Genomic DNA, 16,571 nt, shown 5'->3' on the forward strand with positions numbered 1-16,571 from the left:
GTTGACTGTAGTCTTTTGTGTTTGTACCTTTAGCGCAGTCTTTGCCTTACCTGAGCTCCTGTCCATAATTTGTTCAAGCAAATAAATTATGGGTATCTCTTATGTTTCGTTTTTCTGTTGCGTAGTATGATTTGTAGCTGGGTGTTAGATGTCCGCTGTTTTAACACGGCGGCATACTGCATGTGTGCAAAGGTAGTATGACAGTAGCCGTTGTTCAAAAGTGGCAGCGATCTCTCCACACAGACCTCCTTAGCATTACAGGAGCATCTGTCCACACAGAGACTGCCATTCAGCTGAGCTCAAAGCATCACCTGTAAAGGTTTTTCTTCATTTTGGTGAAATGAATTTATCCTTAATTGTATCTGTATCTGCTTTCTGAGCCTGAATTAAAGGGGCATTCCAGTCATTTATTACAGCCCTTCGATAAATTGAGGGTCTTACAAGAGACACATTAAAAACATATTAAAAAGTTGAAACAGTGGAGTCGTACATGTTCTGACGTTCAACCCCTAGTTTGGGTCAACCTCCAAAAAAAACGCTGGATCTCACATGTCCCGTAATGCAGCCAGTAGATCTTGTTGAACCCTCCCTGCTTGGTAAACGCTCTTGTCTCTTAAGCTCTAAAACCCCACATTGCAACGCATACTTCAGTTAAAGGAATAGTTCAACATTTTGTATGTTATTTGTTTAATCCCTACACAAACATACATGTAAAAATGACAAGTTGTGGTTTTGTGGGAAGTCGCTTTGCCAAGAAATAGTTCCAGCATAAAACCATAACTCTGTTTTTGTGTGGAACAAACAAGCATGATGCGACGTGTTACTCATGAGCTAAAAAGATGCTGGTAGGTGGATTTTTTTTCACCTCTGGACGGGCTAGCTGTGACCCCCTCTTCCCAGTCTTTGTGCTAAGCTAAGCTAATAACCTGCTGTCATTTGCCTCATATTTGCCGCACAGACACAAGAGAGGTATCGGTCTTCTCACCTAACTCTATGCAAATGAGCGTATTTCCCAAAAAGTTAAACTATTCCTGAAATCATTTGGAGTCAGATAAGTTTGTTGACACCCTCCCTGTAGCTAGTTAGCTGACCTGCACGTGTAGAATCAGTGTGAGTGCCCCTTTAAGAAATTGTTTTTTTAGTGCACCAGCACAATCTTCAGTGAACACTCTGAGGAAGAGGAATTGTGTCAAAGTTCATTATCAAGAACATTTCCAACTAAGTTCCAAAATGAATAGGGAAGTGGTAACTATGCCCGATGAAAAGAGTTTCAAACAAACGGCTGACTGTCAAAAACTCGTCACAGAGGCTAAACGTGTTTCAAGGTCTTCTGAAAGACCACTTCTGTGCTGCTGTGCTTTGTTCCATACTCTGTGTCTCATAATGGCTTATCTACCAGGTGTCTCAGACTACTGATCTAGGATCAATGGCCAGGTCGCACTGACTGTTATACTCACTGTGAGCCATGAGGTCAAACTAATCCTAGCTCAGCATTCAGACCACAGATGAACGTTGGCTGATGTGTGTGGATATTGGTCTATGAACCCTATACGTATGTTGTGTGTCCCTAAATAACAAAACCTTGTTTATCCAAACCAAAAAAGCCCGTCTGCTAAAGGGAGCACAATCAGGGTCAAAACTGCAGAAATGCTCTTGCTGGTGGCCTCAAATGAAAGCATTTCAACGGTGAATTAAGCCAAACTGAATGCTTCGGAAATGTGTGCACACTCACATTTCATAAATGAGTAAAATGATGTGGTTTGGAATTTCAATCCATTTCAGTGCTCTGAATATTTCCTTCGAAGCTCCCAGGGGTTTGGATACACAAGATTCTACTAAATGTCTTGTTAAATATTAACTCTGTGTGCATGCATGTATGTTTGTTTGCGTGTGTGTGTGTGTGTGTGTGGGTGCGTGCCTGTCTCCGCAGCCATCCGAGGCTTCTCCCCGCAGCATCGGATCAGCAGTTTCGAGGAGGCCAAAGGTCTGGACCGGATCAACGAGAGGATGCCTCCTCGACGCGACGCCGTCAACAGCGTGGGCCTGTCGATGGGCCGCATGAACATGGGAGAGCCCAATGGGACCGACAGCAACAGCAATATACAGTGATGGACATACACCCCCACATGCCCAGACACATACTTGCAGTTACAATTCTGATATGGTACCATATTTATAGATTCGTGTACATAGGCATATATACACAAGAAACATGCATCACACACACACACACACACACACACGGAATAGGCTGCAGACAACATCACACACACATGCAATCGCACATGCACACATGATTACCTACCCCTCTCCCGTTGCCCTCAGCTGTATGTAAAGGCATGAGCGTACCTGGACTTTACCACCAAAGGCTGAGTGTCTTCACTGAACCGATCGGCCCTATTTAGAGAACTACAACTCCCATGTACCTGCACAACAGCAGGAACGAAACTACCAGAACACTCCCCAGGCAGGACAGGAGGAGCTGCTGTTCACCGTGTATGTTGGGGATCACCAGTGGGTTGACCGTGTCAGCATGACGTGGCTGTGTCGGTGGTGTGTGTTGTCGTCGGCGGGGGTCAAGTTTTTGCAGGGGGTGGGGTTGGGGCATAAAAGATATGTACGCTTCTTTTTCCTGTTTGCATCCCAAAGCAGGAAGTGGAACCAAACTTGTGATTGGTTGATTTTATAGGGTCGTGGATTATGCCTGCCTGCGTGCGTGCACATGCTTCAACATGTAAATGTCCGTGCGGTTATATTTGAAAATGTGTTTTCGTTTGCATACACGAGCGGATCTCGCCATCAGCCAGGAAGCAGCGAGACAACTTTCGACGTGTGGCATTGTGGTTTATCTGTTGCCGGGAGATGTGTGGAGATAATCTCAGCTGCAGTCTAATCTGAGCCCTCGCTGTCCTTTTCTTCTCGGGAGGAGATTCCCGTTTGCTTTTGTAGCACTGCACTGCACCCGTCCTCCGCTTGAAGTCAAGTGGAGGATGCCCCCCCCAAAACTCTGGCCGCAGACCAGTTAGCTCTCGGGAAAGGCTCGAAGCTGGGCCCGGATCAGATTTGAAAGCAAGTGTGTCTCCCTACCTGTTGCGTGTATATAGGTTACATAGAGAGGATTTATTGCACATCTAATGCATATGGTCACAAGATGCAAGATGCAGTATAGTGGAAGTAGGATGCTTTGTGTATGTGAGGGAGCCGGGGGGGGGGGGTTGAAATGTGAAGTCATACTCTATTCATTCTCCTTCTACATCCCTCTGTCTGCTACCAAACAGCAGTGACGGCCGGAAATCTCCGGCCTAAAAAGCAGGAAATGATAATTCACAGAGGAAACAGACTCTTCTGGTTAAGGCAGCAGCCGAGACAACAAGAAGAAGTCAGAAGAAAAGGTCTTTGTAAAGCATTTATATTAACGCATCAGTGCATGCAGAGTTAAGTTCTTTGATAATAATGTGAAGATTATATTTGTGCTCTGTGTTTCACTATGGTAGGATTTTTTTTTCTTTTTGTTTTTCTGGCTAATATAAATGAACTGAGGAATAATGAATAATTTATTTTGTACATAATGTTAATTTTATTTATTTTTTGTATTCATTTTGTGTTATATTTTGTTTTTTTTCATGTTTCCTTTCTTTTTTTTTTCTTTTTCACAACCTGTGTTTCTGGTTTCTTTCGGCGCTGTACAGAATGACAGTACGCTTCTATTCAAAGTGTCAAGTCCACGTTCTCTCCTCTCTTCTTTGTCAATGTACAGGAGTTGTTTTTAATGATAAATATGAATAACGATAAACAAATATTAAACTAGCATTGATGAATGACCATACTATATACAGAGGCACAGGCATTCAGGCAGCCAAAAGCATGATTGCATGGTTAAAATTTGCGCTGTTCGAGGCAAAAAGCAGCAAGACACATTTTAACAGAAGAGCCGGTGTGTTGCCGTCACAATTTAAAGGAAAAAAGTGTACTCTCTCTGATCATAATTCTTGATGATTCCTCTTGTTATTTGATGATATTTATGATTCTATGATTATTATGATTCTATTTATTATGGACATTATTCTTAATATTTAAGCTCTCTCTCTCTGCTGGTTGCTCTTCATGTTGCGTTGCTCCTTGGTTGATCTTGTTGTGCTTCTTTGGGAGAGGTGAACCCCCCTGGGAGACCCTGTGCCATAGAAATTGTGCCACGGTTCTTACTTTCTCTCTCTCTCTCTCTCTCTCTCTCTCTCTCTCTCTGTTTTTCACTCTCTCTCTTTCTCCTCTCTTTCTGTTTTGACTCCCCAGTCACTAACACTGTAAGCATGCCCCATGGGACGATCCACTTTTTTACTCTTGAATAAAATATGCATGAACCTTTGGTATGGATACTGAGCATTTATTCCCTTACCAGTGAGCATGGACACACACACACCCACACACACACACACACGCCACAATACAAATAGCAACCCGGATGATGCTTCAACAAAGCCATGCTTTAAACAAGGTTTCCTCTGTGTCAGTTTGTTTGTGGTAATTTTGTTTTGCACAACTTTATCTAAGAAAAAGGACCATATCCTACAGCTTTAGCTTTTTGAGGGATATTCATGTTGTGACTTAAAAGTCTTAAAACAAGATTTTGAATCACACACGGTAAAGCAGGACTGGCTGGTCTGTTATCATTTGTTTATTTGTATTTTTTATTTGATTTTATTTTATCTATTTCATTTTATTCTAATTTTATTTTCCTATTTTGAAAATCTAAAGTATTTTAACATTTGGCCTTTAGTCAGTTGTGACAGTAGAGACACAGACAGGAAACATGGCCAAGAAACACTGGGAAATATGTAGAGGGGTATAAAATGCAGCAGTGGTGGATGCATTTATGATGAAAGTGTTCCTTTCTAGAGTGTCAGGAAACCTGTATGGCTGCGCACCACATTTTATCCATTAGAAGGGCACCCTAGAGGGCACTTTATCACATTTTCTTGCCCTATAATAACATCCATGAGGGCACTTTTGCTGCACCAGTGAGACACAACTAATGTCCGCATCTGGAATAAAACCAGGGACGGTGCAGATGTGTGGTATAAGCTGCAACCACCAGACCACAGGGTGTGTTCTTAAGAAGTACATAAAAACAAGTACTTTGAATTTCCTCTGTGATTTAATGATTCTATGCAAATATAATTGCCTTACACACAAAAACTCTCAATAGACAAAGTACTTTAGTGCCCAAACACATTTACAATCACTCAAATAATCATGCTTCCTAAATGTGCCTCTGATCGGACACACGCTGTTCTGTCATAACTGAAGCAGTGAGGTTGATGCTGTGGAGGATATTTGCAGGGCTGAACGGGCCCTCTTGATCCGACCAATGAGAACTCTTACTTCTGTGTGGGTGGTTTTAATTCACAGAGAGCATGTGCAGGTAGACGAACTGGAAACTATAAACAGCAAAACTAGACACGATGTAGGAGAACAGACATATTACATTTAGCTTATTTTGTTATTCATCAGTTCACAGCTGTTGAATGAGGTTCTGGGCTTCAGCTCTGCTGTTGCTCTTAAAAAGGTTCCTTTGCCTCCTTGCTGAGGTTGACCTTGACAGCTGGCTGGGATGACAGTATGACTGTCCTTTTGTTGTTGGACAGTGACCTGTGTGAACATCATTTATTCTACACATTCGTAAAGCAGAAACGTTAAAAATTAAGTGCTGCTTGATAATCCAAAGCAGACCTGAGTCTGAAAACAGCAGATTCATGTATTGTCATTAGAGAAGCTTGCTCCATCTGCCATGCTTATGGGGTTAGCAAATCAGCTTCCTCCATGAACTGAAAATCATCGTATGTGTCCAGGGCCTGTAAGGTCTTCATCATCTCTGTAGGGTCAGGGTCAGAAGGTCCCGGCCCACAGCTTGGACACCACTGCAGTAAGTGACAGTTCTTGTGAACAGCATCAACAGAAACAGTTCCATTGTATGAAAAGAAATATTGTCATGATGAACACTTTTATATAATTTAACACCACGGCAGACAGAAAAGGCTGGGAACCACATGTTAAACATACATAGCATTTATTCACGACAGCTCTGGTTGAATTCAGGCTCGGGACACTTCCTGTCCTCCTCATGTGTCCTACCTGCTGCTATATATACCACAAAAACAAACCTGGAATAAGGAAACAATGCTGAATCATGTGCTATGGCCTTCACAGTCACCAGATCTCAGCCCAGCTGAACACTAAATGGAGGTTTTGAAGCAGTGTGTTACACAGCGTACTCCGCCACCATCAGCAGAGGCAGCAGAGTGACAAGCAGAAGGCTTGTATTGGGAGTCTGCTTAATGTGCCTTTTCTTACATTTGTCACCCATCTGTATGTTGTAGTTTTTCACTTTGATATCCAAATGACTCAACAAAGAGGCCGGAAACTTTCCACAGCACAGTTTGACTGGAAGCCAACTTGACATACAGTAGAAAGTCAGTAGAAATCTTTCGTCATTACAGAAATATTCAGTCTTATAAGGAGAACTTCCTCTTTCATAAGCCTTGTCTCCTCATCCCCGCCCTCTCCCATTCTCTCTCTTTGTTTGTTGCCCTCTCCTTACCTCTCTGTCGTGGGGTAACTGGAAAACCGACAGAGGGCAAATTTAACTGAAATCGAAACTGAAAGTGCTGGATGTGATGAAAAGGGTGGAGAGAGAAGAGAGGAAGGAGAGCACAAGACAAAGGAAAATCTCTCTCATTTGGATCACAGCGAACACGCCGAGGTGAGTCCTTACTTACATTTCTTCGTCTTGTCTACTCCTAAAATGAGCAGCAGTTACCTGCTGCTTCTCCTGTCCCACAGGAATGAGATACAGTGTCATCAGTGACAGATCAGGTTGTGTGTTTGTGGAAAAGGAAAAAGACCTTTCTTCATCTTAAACTTATGGTTTTTTTTTTTCAATATTTTTATTGGCATTTATTTGTTATTACATTAAAAAACAAATTAAATTAACAATCGGACCATATTAACATAGGTCACAGATCAACAACTGAACATTCAAACATACACACACACACAATGGCCTTTGTGTGTGTTTGACAATGCATGTTAGTCTCTCTAGACCTATACATTCTGAAAGTTTCTTTATATGAAAATTGTTTCATAGAGGGAGCATCCATACTCCACTGTAATGCATTAACTCTCCTGGCTTGTAAAAGACCAAAGTCCAGCAATTTGTTTTGTTTCTTCGTTTGTGTGAAATGTTGATGTTAAACACCTCTGACAAACATTTGGTAACATCTTTCCAGAATTTCTGAATCTTTGGGCATTCCCATAGACAGTGAAGAAGAGTTCCTTTTTCATTTAGTCATTCAGTACATATATCTGGAATTTTATCAGACATATGATGTAGTTTTGCAGGGGTTAGATACATCCTCATCAGCCACTTGTACTGAAGTAGCCTAAACTGTGTATTTATAGTTTGCTTTTGTGCCTTTGAACAAGCCTCATTCCATTCTGTTTCATCTTCATCTTCTTGTATGTCGCCTCTCCAGGCACTGAGTTTGTCCCTATAAGTAAATTATAATATTTAGAGAGTAAACCTTTCCCTTCCAAATGGGAAACTTCTTCTATTTTTGATAATGCCGGGGGATGCAAAATCTGTCTGGACCTGGATGACATGTAACTTTTTAGTTGTAAATCTTTAAAGAAATGTTTTGAGGGAATTTGATATTTTTCACATAGTTGATCAAAGGTAAGCAAGACTCCATCCGTGTACAAATCTTTAACTTTCTGGATGCCCTTCACATTCCATATTCTAAACCCTCCATCTTTTTTACCCGGTGTGAATTGTTCATTACCCCAAATAGGGGTGAGCTGGGAAAGTGCTGGAGGGTCCCCTACATGTTTGTGTGCAGTGTGCCACACTAAGATTGTATGTTTATAGTATAGATAGTGTTTTTTTTAGTGATTAATCTTATTAGATTAGAAATACTGTTTCTTAAATCTGTCAGGAAAAAAATGATATCATCTGCGAATAAAGACATGAGATGGTCTCTTCCTCTAATTCTGATACCCAATATTCCTGTATGTACTCTCACCGCTATGGCCAAAGGTTCTATTACTGTGAAACGTGAAAAGTAGTGGTGACAGAGGACAACCCTGTCTAGTTGGTCGCTGTAGACTAAAGGGTTTTGAAATGTTGTTATTAGTTAAAATTTGTGCAGTAGGATTTGTATACAATAATCGAATCCATTGGATGATTGTTGCAACCTAATCCATATCTTGGGAACAATCTTAAACTGTCTTATCTAATAGTGTACAGTAGAAACACGAAGAAACAAAAATTCTAATCCCACACTTGGTTTGCTTATTTTGTCACCAGATACAAAGCTCTGACAGGCCTGCTGCTTGTTGTTATCTGTTGTTTTCTGATGTCTGCTGAGGTTGTAAAAGCTAAATGGTGTTTTATGCAATGCTCGGCTGTTGTCAGGTGAGAACCTTGAAGGTCCAAAATGAAGTTTACAGGAAACATCAAACACAGCCATATGAAACAGGTTGGTTTAAGACCCAAATGCAGTCTCACCAGAACAACAGAAACGTCAGAGTATAGGGCAAAAAAGACAGAAGGCTGGGGTATTTACCAGGGAGCAGGAAAGCAGACATGGTCAAAGACAGACAGGTTCGGCAATGAGAGATCCGTCGAATAATCAATGCTGGAGAGTCTATCATGAAGGCATAGAACAACCTGGCACTGAGCGAGTGTGGGAGAGTGGCTTAAATACTGGGCTGACTCGGAATGAGGATCAGGTTCGGACTTCATTGAAATTGCTCTGAGCAGTTTTCTGGCCCCTCGCATTGAGAGATTGGCTCATGTTTTTTTAAAAAGCGCTTCCTGACGCTGGGTGACTGTTCCCTGACAGATGCAGTGCCTCCAAGACCAAGAAGCCCTCATCCCTCAGCCTCGTGGGGCCTTGCCTAAGGGGTGTGCTGCGGCGGCGGCTGCCACAACAATAGGATGCATCGCGTTCCTGTCTCCTGAAGGGTTATTTGGCTGGGTTGCCATGGTGATACTCATCCTGACCCTTGGCCCTCTGCTGCACGGGCTCTGTCTGCTAGCAGAGGAGATGCTGTACCATTCCAACACAAGGTGAGAGAAAAGCTGTGTTTGTGCGTTCTCATTCCCAGGTTGTCTAATACAGATGAAGTACTTTTCTCAAAAGACGCAGCTACCCAGGGAGGAAGCAGAAGCGAGAGATATGAAGTTGTCTCAGAAGTGCCTTCTCACTGCAGACTTGACGATGGTACAAGTTATCCAGCAAGTGCAGCGGTACGACAAGTTTGCTAAACAAATAAGCCTCCGGTCCGACCCACAAGAGCTGCAGGACACAATGTTCTCATGAAACTGGACAATGGGAAACCAGTTTCACTCCTAGATCTTATGTGGTGGACACGGCTCAAGGGGGACATTACAGGTGAAAACCCACGTCATCTGTTGAGTTCACCCACAGTACCAACACTCCTACAGCTAAGAGGCAGGTTAAAGAAATCCCATGTACCACACTTTACTCTGTTTTCATCCACACAGAGGTTTGTGCAGCTATCCTTTTTAAGGCATTGCATTTAGTTTCACTCATTGAGGACACCCTAACCTTAACCCTAACCCTGTGATGCCATTATGGCATAGTTTCTAGCTAAATCAAGCATGAATCCTGGTCTCCTGGATGAAAGTCCTGTGTTTGACCCGTCATTCCATCCCTAGCACCATCCACCTCCTCCATACGTCGACCTTTTGGGCCTTTTAACTGCGTCACCTAGCTGATGTATCTAATGTTGCAAAACATCAGTACTGATGACCTGGGAATGAGAACGGTCTGGTGTGTGTGTTAGGATCAGTTGGAGTATGAGGAGACTGTGCTTTTCATATTTAGATTTTTTTTTAGTGTGCCTTTCCTTAAGTTCCTAAAACTGCCGTAATCAAGTTCTTGACAATGGATCAAATGACTATATGTAATATAAAGTGTCACTCAGTTCTAATGTGACTGTGCAGTTCCTCTATGGAGCATTTTAGGATCTTTCAGCTCACTGTTTTGGTTTTACAGCCTGCACATTTACTGTGTTACTTCACTCTAGCTGCTCTCTCAGTGGGCAAAAACTTTCATAGACCCACTGAGCGCTACCTGTCCAGCAGCTACTCGCTCTAGCGTTTAGCAGGCAGGGAGCCAGATGTTTACGTCAGGACTAAACAGAACTGAAAGCAGTGAAGTCAATGCTTACCTTTCTATTTGAAATTTAGGCCACGTGCCCATAAATCCAGCTGCTTTCTGTTTCACATAACGTGCCACCGCTTGCCTTCTTTAGGTGTGGTTCTATGAGTTCTGAGTGTGCTAATCTTCTCTTTCGTTGCACCTAAGTATAAACCTGTGTCTTCTTTTTGACAGTTTCATATTTGCAGTTCAGTTTGATTGATGTCAAAATGCCAATCTGAGCATCCACCAGTACAGTGACACAGTACAGACATGGTAACAGGGACAACAGTGCCGTCCTTCCTTCTGTTTCTTCCAGGTATCGAGGCAGAGGGCTGCTGAGCCGCGTGCTGCCGGCCTGTGGTTTGGGGGGAAAGACCCTGCTGGCTGCAGGGCTGGCAGGTCTCCTGCTCTACCTGGCCGGACAGCCTCTGCCACACAAAGGCCAGTGCTGGAAACTCCTCTCCCTGGCCTCGGTGCTTTACGCGCTGTTCAAAAGCCTGGGAGTCCTGGTGAGGTCCCCACCAGGCACACAAACATTCCTGTCTTTGTTCTTTCTCAGCTAAGCCCTCTCATCACTGTTCAAATGTCTTCACTACATACACCAGTAAGTGAACGCGTCACTTTTTATAACGCAGCAGTGTCTGAATATGTCAACCACCGGCAACAGTTACCTCATCACGATGTTTAGCATTCAATTTAAAGATCTGGTGCTAAAGATTTCTCGTACATGCACTGAATACTCTGCACGGCCCTCAAAAGCAGGTTAACACAGGCTAATGTCTGAGATACATGCTTGTAGCTGCCCGATCTGTACCAGCAATCCAATTTGTATCACCATAGACAAGTCTACAATAACTTTCATTTGTTATCAGAGAGTACAACCAGTAAACTTTAAGTACGCTGCAGATCTACTCAACTGGACTAAAAGAGAAGTCCATACTTTAAATCAACACCTTTACAAGCGAACGTTAGATGCACTTCGTGTCCTGGACAACTGGACAAACCGAGGAGGGAATCTCGCTTTCTCTTCACACTCCTGATGGATATAAAAACTTATTCTTAAAAGAGAAATTTGGTGTCTGCCCAAACTTATAAACACACATCATGAATTGCCCGAACATCTAAATGTATAAGAGCACAACAAAGCATGAATTTAAAATGTATACAACAGAGTGGATATTATTACTAAAAATCACCACGCTCACTTAAATAAAAAAACTTTATTACTTGACAAGTAATGTAAATGTAAGAGCAATGCTTTGTCAGTCACAAGGCAGCCACACTCTAAAATTAATGCACATATTTTTTCATTGTTATGCATTTTACTCTGCCAATTGGTCAGTAAAAGTGGACCCACTTTGGGTCAGGGTCCTAAGGTTGGCAAAGACTGGTCTACATAATCAATTTGATCAGAACGGTCATCATCTGAGAGCTTACTATATTGTTACAGCTCAGAGCATCATGGTAGAAGTGTAAAATCGCTCTATTTTAGCATAAGAGCACCGCACTTGAGACAGAACAGCTCCTATGTAAGAACACTTCCTGAAGCATCAGTTGAAAGTACTTGGTATAACATTTCTGGAGTAAAAATAGGCTCAAAATATGTCTTCATCAGTAACAATGACCACAGCACTCACACTGAATTGTAGAGTTCTGAACAAAGCTCTGCCCCCTCAGTCTCCTATAGAAACTGGCAGTATTATGGATTCAAATCCAGCTCAAGCTTGGGTGTAGCTGTCTCTGTCTCCTACTTTTGCACTGGATTATATATAAAAAAATATTTGTCCTACATAGGAAAGGGCAGCTTGGGTGCAGGGATCCCCTTTTCCTTTGCCTGACACCTTCCAAGAGGTGTCCGGCGGGTCAGAGCAGAGGTGAGGTGTTCTGACATCCTTCCGGCTGTTTCTGTGGTTGGTGTGCAGGGTCCAGCAGAGGTGGAGGTGTCCGACATCTGCGAGGGGAGGAAGATGAACGTGGCCCACGGCCTGGCCTGGTCCTTCTACCTGGGCTACCTCCGACTGGTGCTGCCGCGTGAGTAACATCCAACTCTCTCTATCTCACACACACACACCATGTCAGTTTGGTTTGTCCTCCTTTTACTTCAGATTACACACAGATCATTTGAACACCAGTTTGTGGGCTTCGGTGACGCATTATATTGAATTGAAGGCACAAAGAGATCTGACTGGATGTGCGGGTGTTCGTGTCCATTCAGGTTTGGAGGACTCCATCACAGCGTTTTGTGCCACCCATCAGTCCTGCAGCCCCTTCTGGAGTCGCGGCTCCAGGAGGCTCCTCATCCTCATACCGATCAACGCCAACATTTCTCACAAACTGGAGAACGAGGACAGCAACATCCGTTTCTATGACAACCTCCCCAACAACGAGATAGACAGGGCAGGAGTCCGGGGACGGGTCTATAAGCACAGCGTCTACATAGTACTGGATGAGCATGGGAAGGTAGGCGAGGATGTACAATAAGAGTGTGGAGATTTAGATTACCACCAGAATACACTGAAGTGCTTCCACACATGCTGAAATAATAGCTTGATCCCATCCATCCACTCTCTGTACTTTTTAAAGTTAAAAAATCCCAGCATGCATTGGGCAAAAGGTAAGGATGCACCATAGACAGGCCTCCAGTCTATCTCAGACCTGTATACCTTTGTTATTTGAAGTCACAGATCTCAAACTTGAAGCTACCCATCACATGTTACGCAGATAATCAGGAGCAGGTTATATTCAGAAATGATTCAGTCTACATGAAATAAGGTAATCAGGGAACCTGCAGTTTGAATGCCACTGAGATACTTGTGCTGTAATTCAACTCGGTGTCGCTCTTCTTATTGCCAGTGTGAGTTGAAAGACGTAGTGTGCTGAAATTTTCTCCTTTGATCAGATTTGTAAAGACTGCGCAGCTAAAATGCGACAGGGAGAGAGTCGCAGTGAAGTGACTGACTCAAGGGGCTGTTTCTGTATGTATTTTTTGAATATTTCAAGATAGCACATCAGTGTGCTCTATATTCAATATGTTTGATGTCGCAAATCTGACAACGATTGTAGTCAAAACCACCTCTGTAGTTTAGTGGAGGGAAAGGAAGTTTGGGCTGCATGAAAGCAGGCTCAGATGCATGTGAGACCAGAAATAGCCACCAGTTATATCAAAGTGAATACCAGCATGTTGTTAAGGCTGTATTTCACAGCTGCAGTCATTACAAAGAAACCACGGAATAAGGTGATAATGATAGTTTGACTCCAGCACTGTACTTAAATACAACTTACTCCACCACTTTTCAGAAGGAAATGTACTTTTTGCTCCACTGCATTTAACTGACCGCTATGTTTCCTTTACAGCTTAAGATCTTACATATTACTTATAATTTAGTGTATTACTGAATCTAATGGTTGTTTTGATTGTAGATTAATCCCACAGCCATAATTCATTCAATTGCATAGTCTATAAAATGTCAGAAAATAGTGATGACTGTCCATCACAGTTTTCTGGAGCTGACATCTTCAAATGTCATGTTTTGACAGACAACCTAAAGACATAAACCAGAGAAAAACAATGTCATTGGAGGAGCTGTTATAATTTATATAATTATAATTTCATTAATTTTATGTCCATCAAAGAATATGACCAGCTATAAATTTAAATGTTGTATACATTTGAATGCATCAGTGAAAATAGCCCAGTGGTATTTCTATAATTATATACAGGGGCTACTTCATGATGAGCCCTCTGGTACTCGTGATACTTGAAAGTGAGATTCTGTAACTAATGGCAGTCAGCTGTGATAGACGTTGCTGTGTCATTTGCTGACTTCTCTGCTTGTGCCACTGTTACAGTAAATGTATCATTTTGACATAACTGCCACTTGTGGACACAATGGCTGCTGTTTAGAGTTTAGCCATATAGAGTAAGTACAGTATGGTTAAGTACCTCCTGGTTAAACCTGAGAACTCACCAGTGGGGAACCCATTTAGTAAAACACAGTAACAGCACCATCTACCTGCAAAACATGGCAATCAAACCTTTTTGGAGCCGGACTTCCACAAGCTTTTAAAGGATTATGTGTGGGTGTAATGTATCCATCTCTGGGCCTGTTCTGTTAATGTGCATGTGCATGTGTGTGTAACCAGGGCCATGAGTGCACGGTGGAGTACGCCACACCTCTGCTCACACTTTACAACATGTCCCAGGAGAGCGGCGCGGGTTTTGGGGAGCCTGAGCGCAGGCAGCAGGTTCTGCTCTTCTACAGGACCCTGCAGGACATCCTGGAGCACTCGCTGGAGTGCCGCAACCGATACAAACTCATCCTGCTCAACGGTAGGAAGACAGAAGAGTGTGACAGTTAACTTTATGCACATCTCGCAGCATGAGACAGACTGCTTTTAGGAGGATTTCAGCTTTTAGCTTATCCGCTTCCCCACGAGGATTGACAATCAGGATTTGTGTATTTATGGATTCTTTTGCAATTTATGTTTTTTTAACAAAAAGGATTTGTTGATACTCTGCAGCCTTATGAAGCACAGCGTGTAAGGGGAATGAAGGATAACAGTCAGAGTATCAGTGTTGGGAACTTTAGTTATCTCTGCCCTCGTGAACTTTTCATCTTTGTATTGGCGTAAGAAACCCAGTTGTGTCGCACAAAGCTACATTATATTGTTTTAAGAGCCAGTGTGATCAAACAAACCACAGACCATCGATTCCTCTTCTTCTAGATGAGCTTCAGGAAGATCCACACTTCCTGTCCAAGGCCATCCTCAGACACCTGCAGCAGCAGGAGAAAGAGGAGTTCTGCCTCACCCCACCTCCTCACCAAGAGATGGGGCACCCGTTTGAGTGTACTCCAACTGCCCCGCCGAGGGCCAACCCCATAAACCACTCTGAACCAATGAGCAGGGAGCCCACGCTCATGTTAAGCCTGGACAAACCTCAGCCTCTGAAGGGACCTGTTGAGAACACCGACAATTATCAATGAACAACACAAACACACCACGTCTAACCTGTCGGATTAGCAATTAAAAATGACACCACCTTAACCTTAAATGCAAACATGCTTAGAAGAAGAGCTGTGTTTTGTTTGGCCTCTTCTTCAAATGGTTTGGCGAGTGAGTTACCAGAGACACTGGCACACTGAGATACCAAACTCTGTCATTGTGATTAACATCATGTGCAAATGTGAAAACCATCAAAACAAAAATGAATATGTCCGCACTTATCTTTAGACATCGCTGAGTGTAAACTGATGCAATCCACAGCACTGACATTCAAACAGTGTGTGTGCAGTGGAAACACCCGGGGCAGCTTGTACAGACAGCTTGCTTTAGTGCTGAGGAAGTGTTGCAACTTGAAGGTGTTGTTTAGAGAACAGGACATGATCTTCTGCCAACATCAAGTTAATAAGTAGAAGAGTTAAATTAGTCTGGAGTTTTAGCCCCGTTGTTGCCACCAGTCGGTTCAGTCAATAGTCTCAGCCTCATGTGACTGCATTCAGCTATTTCCTTTTTAATTAAACCTCATATTTTTTCAAATGCTTAAGGACAGAAAAGTCATTAAATGGAAAGGTTTTATCTCAATAAATGTTTCAATTCACGCAAAATTTGCCAACACTGCAAACGGGCATTCATTATGGTTGAACTGAGGTCGCTGGGAGAGCAGGAGAAAACAGAGCTCAGGCGAACAAGAGTGTGTTTTATGACTGTATAAACAACAGAAGCAGTCACAGGACACCTGACACCACGCCTTTTTATCTGCGTCTCACATGCACACACACACACATACACACACCTCATGACCCGCAGAGCTGCAGCTGAAACGGCTCGGCGAGGTTGCATCAGATATGTTTACAGCCTCTCATTCTGCTTGAGAGGAGGCAGAGGCGAGAGGAAGCATAGAGGGATCTGAAGCAAGCCACACAACGGCAAGTTTTTGATAATTGACTGCTATACAATAAAAATATAAATTAATAAAAAGTCAAGCAGTGGAGATGCTGTAACCTCAGATGTACTGCACATGATGTAGGCTTGACAGGTCAACATGACGCTCTCTAAGCTAGTGGTGCCATACTATTCTCAATTATCATTTCACATCAAAAAGGGTGCTGGACTATAAGGGATTTCAACAGGTTAAAAGTTCACTTGCCTTGCTCCAGTCCACATATGGACTTAATGCACTCTAGCAGTCCAGGTCAGCAGTTTAACACCCGATAGTACAATCTGGACAAATCAAGTAAACAAAACATGCTTTTGCTCTCAGACACAGCTACGCAGCTGTGAAGCTGCCTTCATTTAAAGTCAATCACTTAGGAAAACCTACGTAGAGGACGACGCAATTTCATTTGG

At 42.8% G+C, this 16,571-nt stretch overlaps 2 protein-coding genes across 3 annotated transcripts in view; both read left to right on the top strand.

Annotated features, from left to right (window-relative positions):
- LOC121611355 (serine/threonine-protein phosphatase 2B catalytic subunit alpha isoform-like) overlaps nucleotides 1–2,509 on the top strand; it is a 35,864-nt gene extending 33,355 nt beyond the window's left edge. For both annotated transcript variants that reach the window (XM_041943896.1, XM_041943895.1), the window contains exon 13: nucleotides 1,931–2,509. In XM_041943896.1, the coding sequence (XP_041799830.1) occupies nucleotides 1,931–2,109 (179 nt within the window). In that variant the 3' untranslated portion in view covers nucleotides 2,110–2,509. The remainder of the gene's footprint in view (nucleotides 1–1,930) is intronic.
- A 4,128-nt stretch (nucleotides 2,510–6,637) lies between these two features.
- Nucleotides 6,638–15,832, top strand: sting1 (stimulator of interferon response cGAMP interactor 1). The gene is made up of 7 exons (XM_041944134.1): nucleotides 6,638–6,757; nucleotides 8,898–9,124; nucleotides 10,540–10,732; nucleotides 12,146–12,254; nucleotides 12,439–12,683; nucleotides 14,367–14,553; nucleotides 14,949–15,832. The coding sequence occupies exons 2-7, from the start codon at nucleotides 8,898–8,900 to the stop codon at nucleotides 15,206–15,208; spliced, it is 1,221 nt and encodes a 406-aa protein (XP_041800068.1). The 5' UTR covers nucleotides 6,638–6,757; the 3' UTR covers nucleotides 15,209–15,832.
- Nucleotides 15,833–16,571: the final 739 nt, after the last annotated feature.

This window comes from Chelmon rostratus, chromosome 9 (genome assembly GCF_017976325.1).
Source record: "Chelmon rostratus isolate fCheRos1 chromosome 9, fCheRos1.pri, whole genome shotgun sequence".
Lineage (NCBI taxonomy): Eukaryota > Metazoa > Chordata > Actinopteri > Chaetodontiformes > Chaetodontidae > Chelmon > Chelmon rostratus.

What these genes read in the sequence shown, in the direction of transcription:
- sting1 (XM_041944134.1), top strand. Translation starts at nt 8,898, where the DNA reads ATGCAGTGCCTCCAAGACCAAGAAGCCCTCATCCCTCAGCCTCGTGGG. An exon ending in CTGTACCATTCCAACACAAG is followed by an intron (nt 9,125 to 10,539) that starts GTGAGAGAAAAG and finishes TGTTTCTTCCAG; the next exon opens with GTATCGAGGCAGAGGGCTGC. An exon ending in TCAAAAGCCTGGGAGTCCTG is followed by an intron (nt 10,733 to 12,145) that starts GTGAGGTCCCCA and finishes GTTGGTGTGCAG; the next exon opens with GGTCCAGCAGAGGTGGAGGT.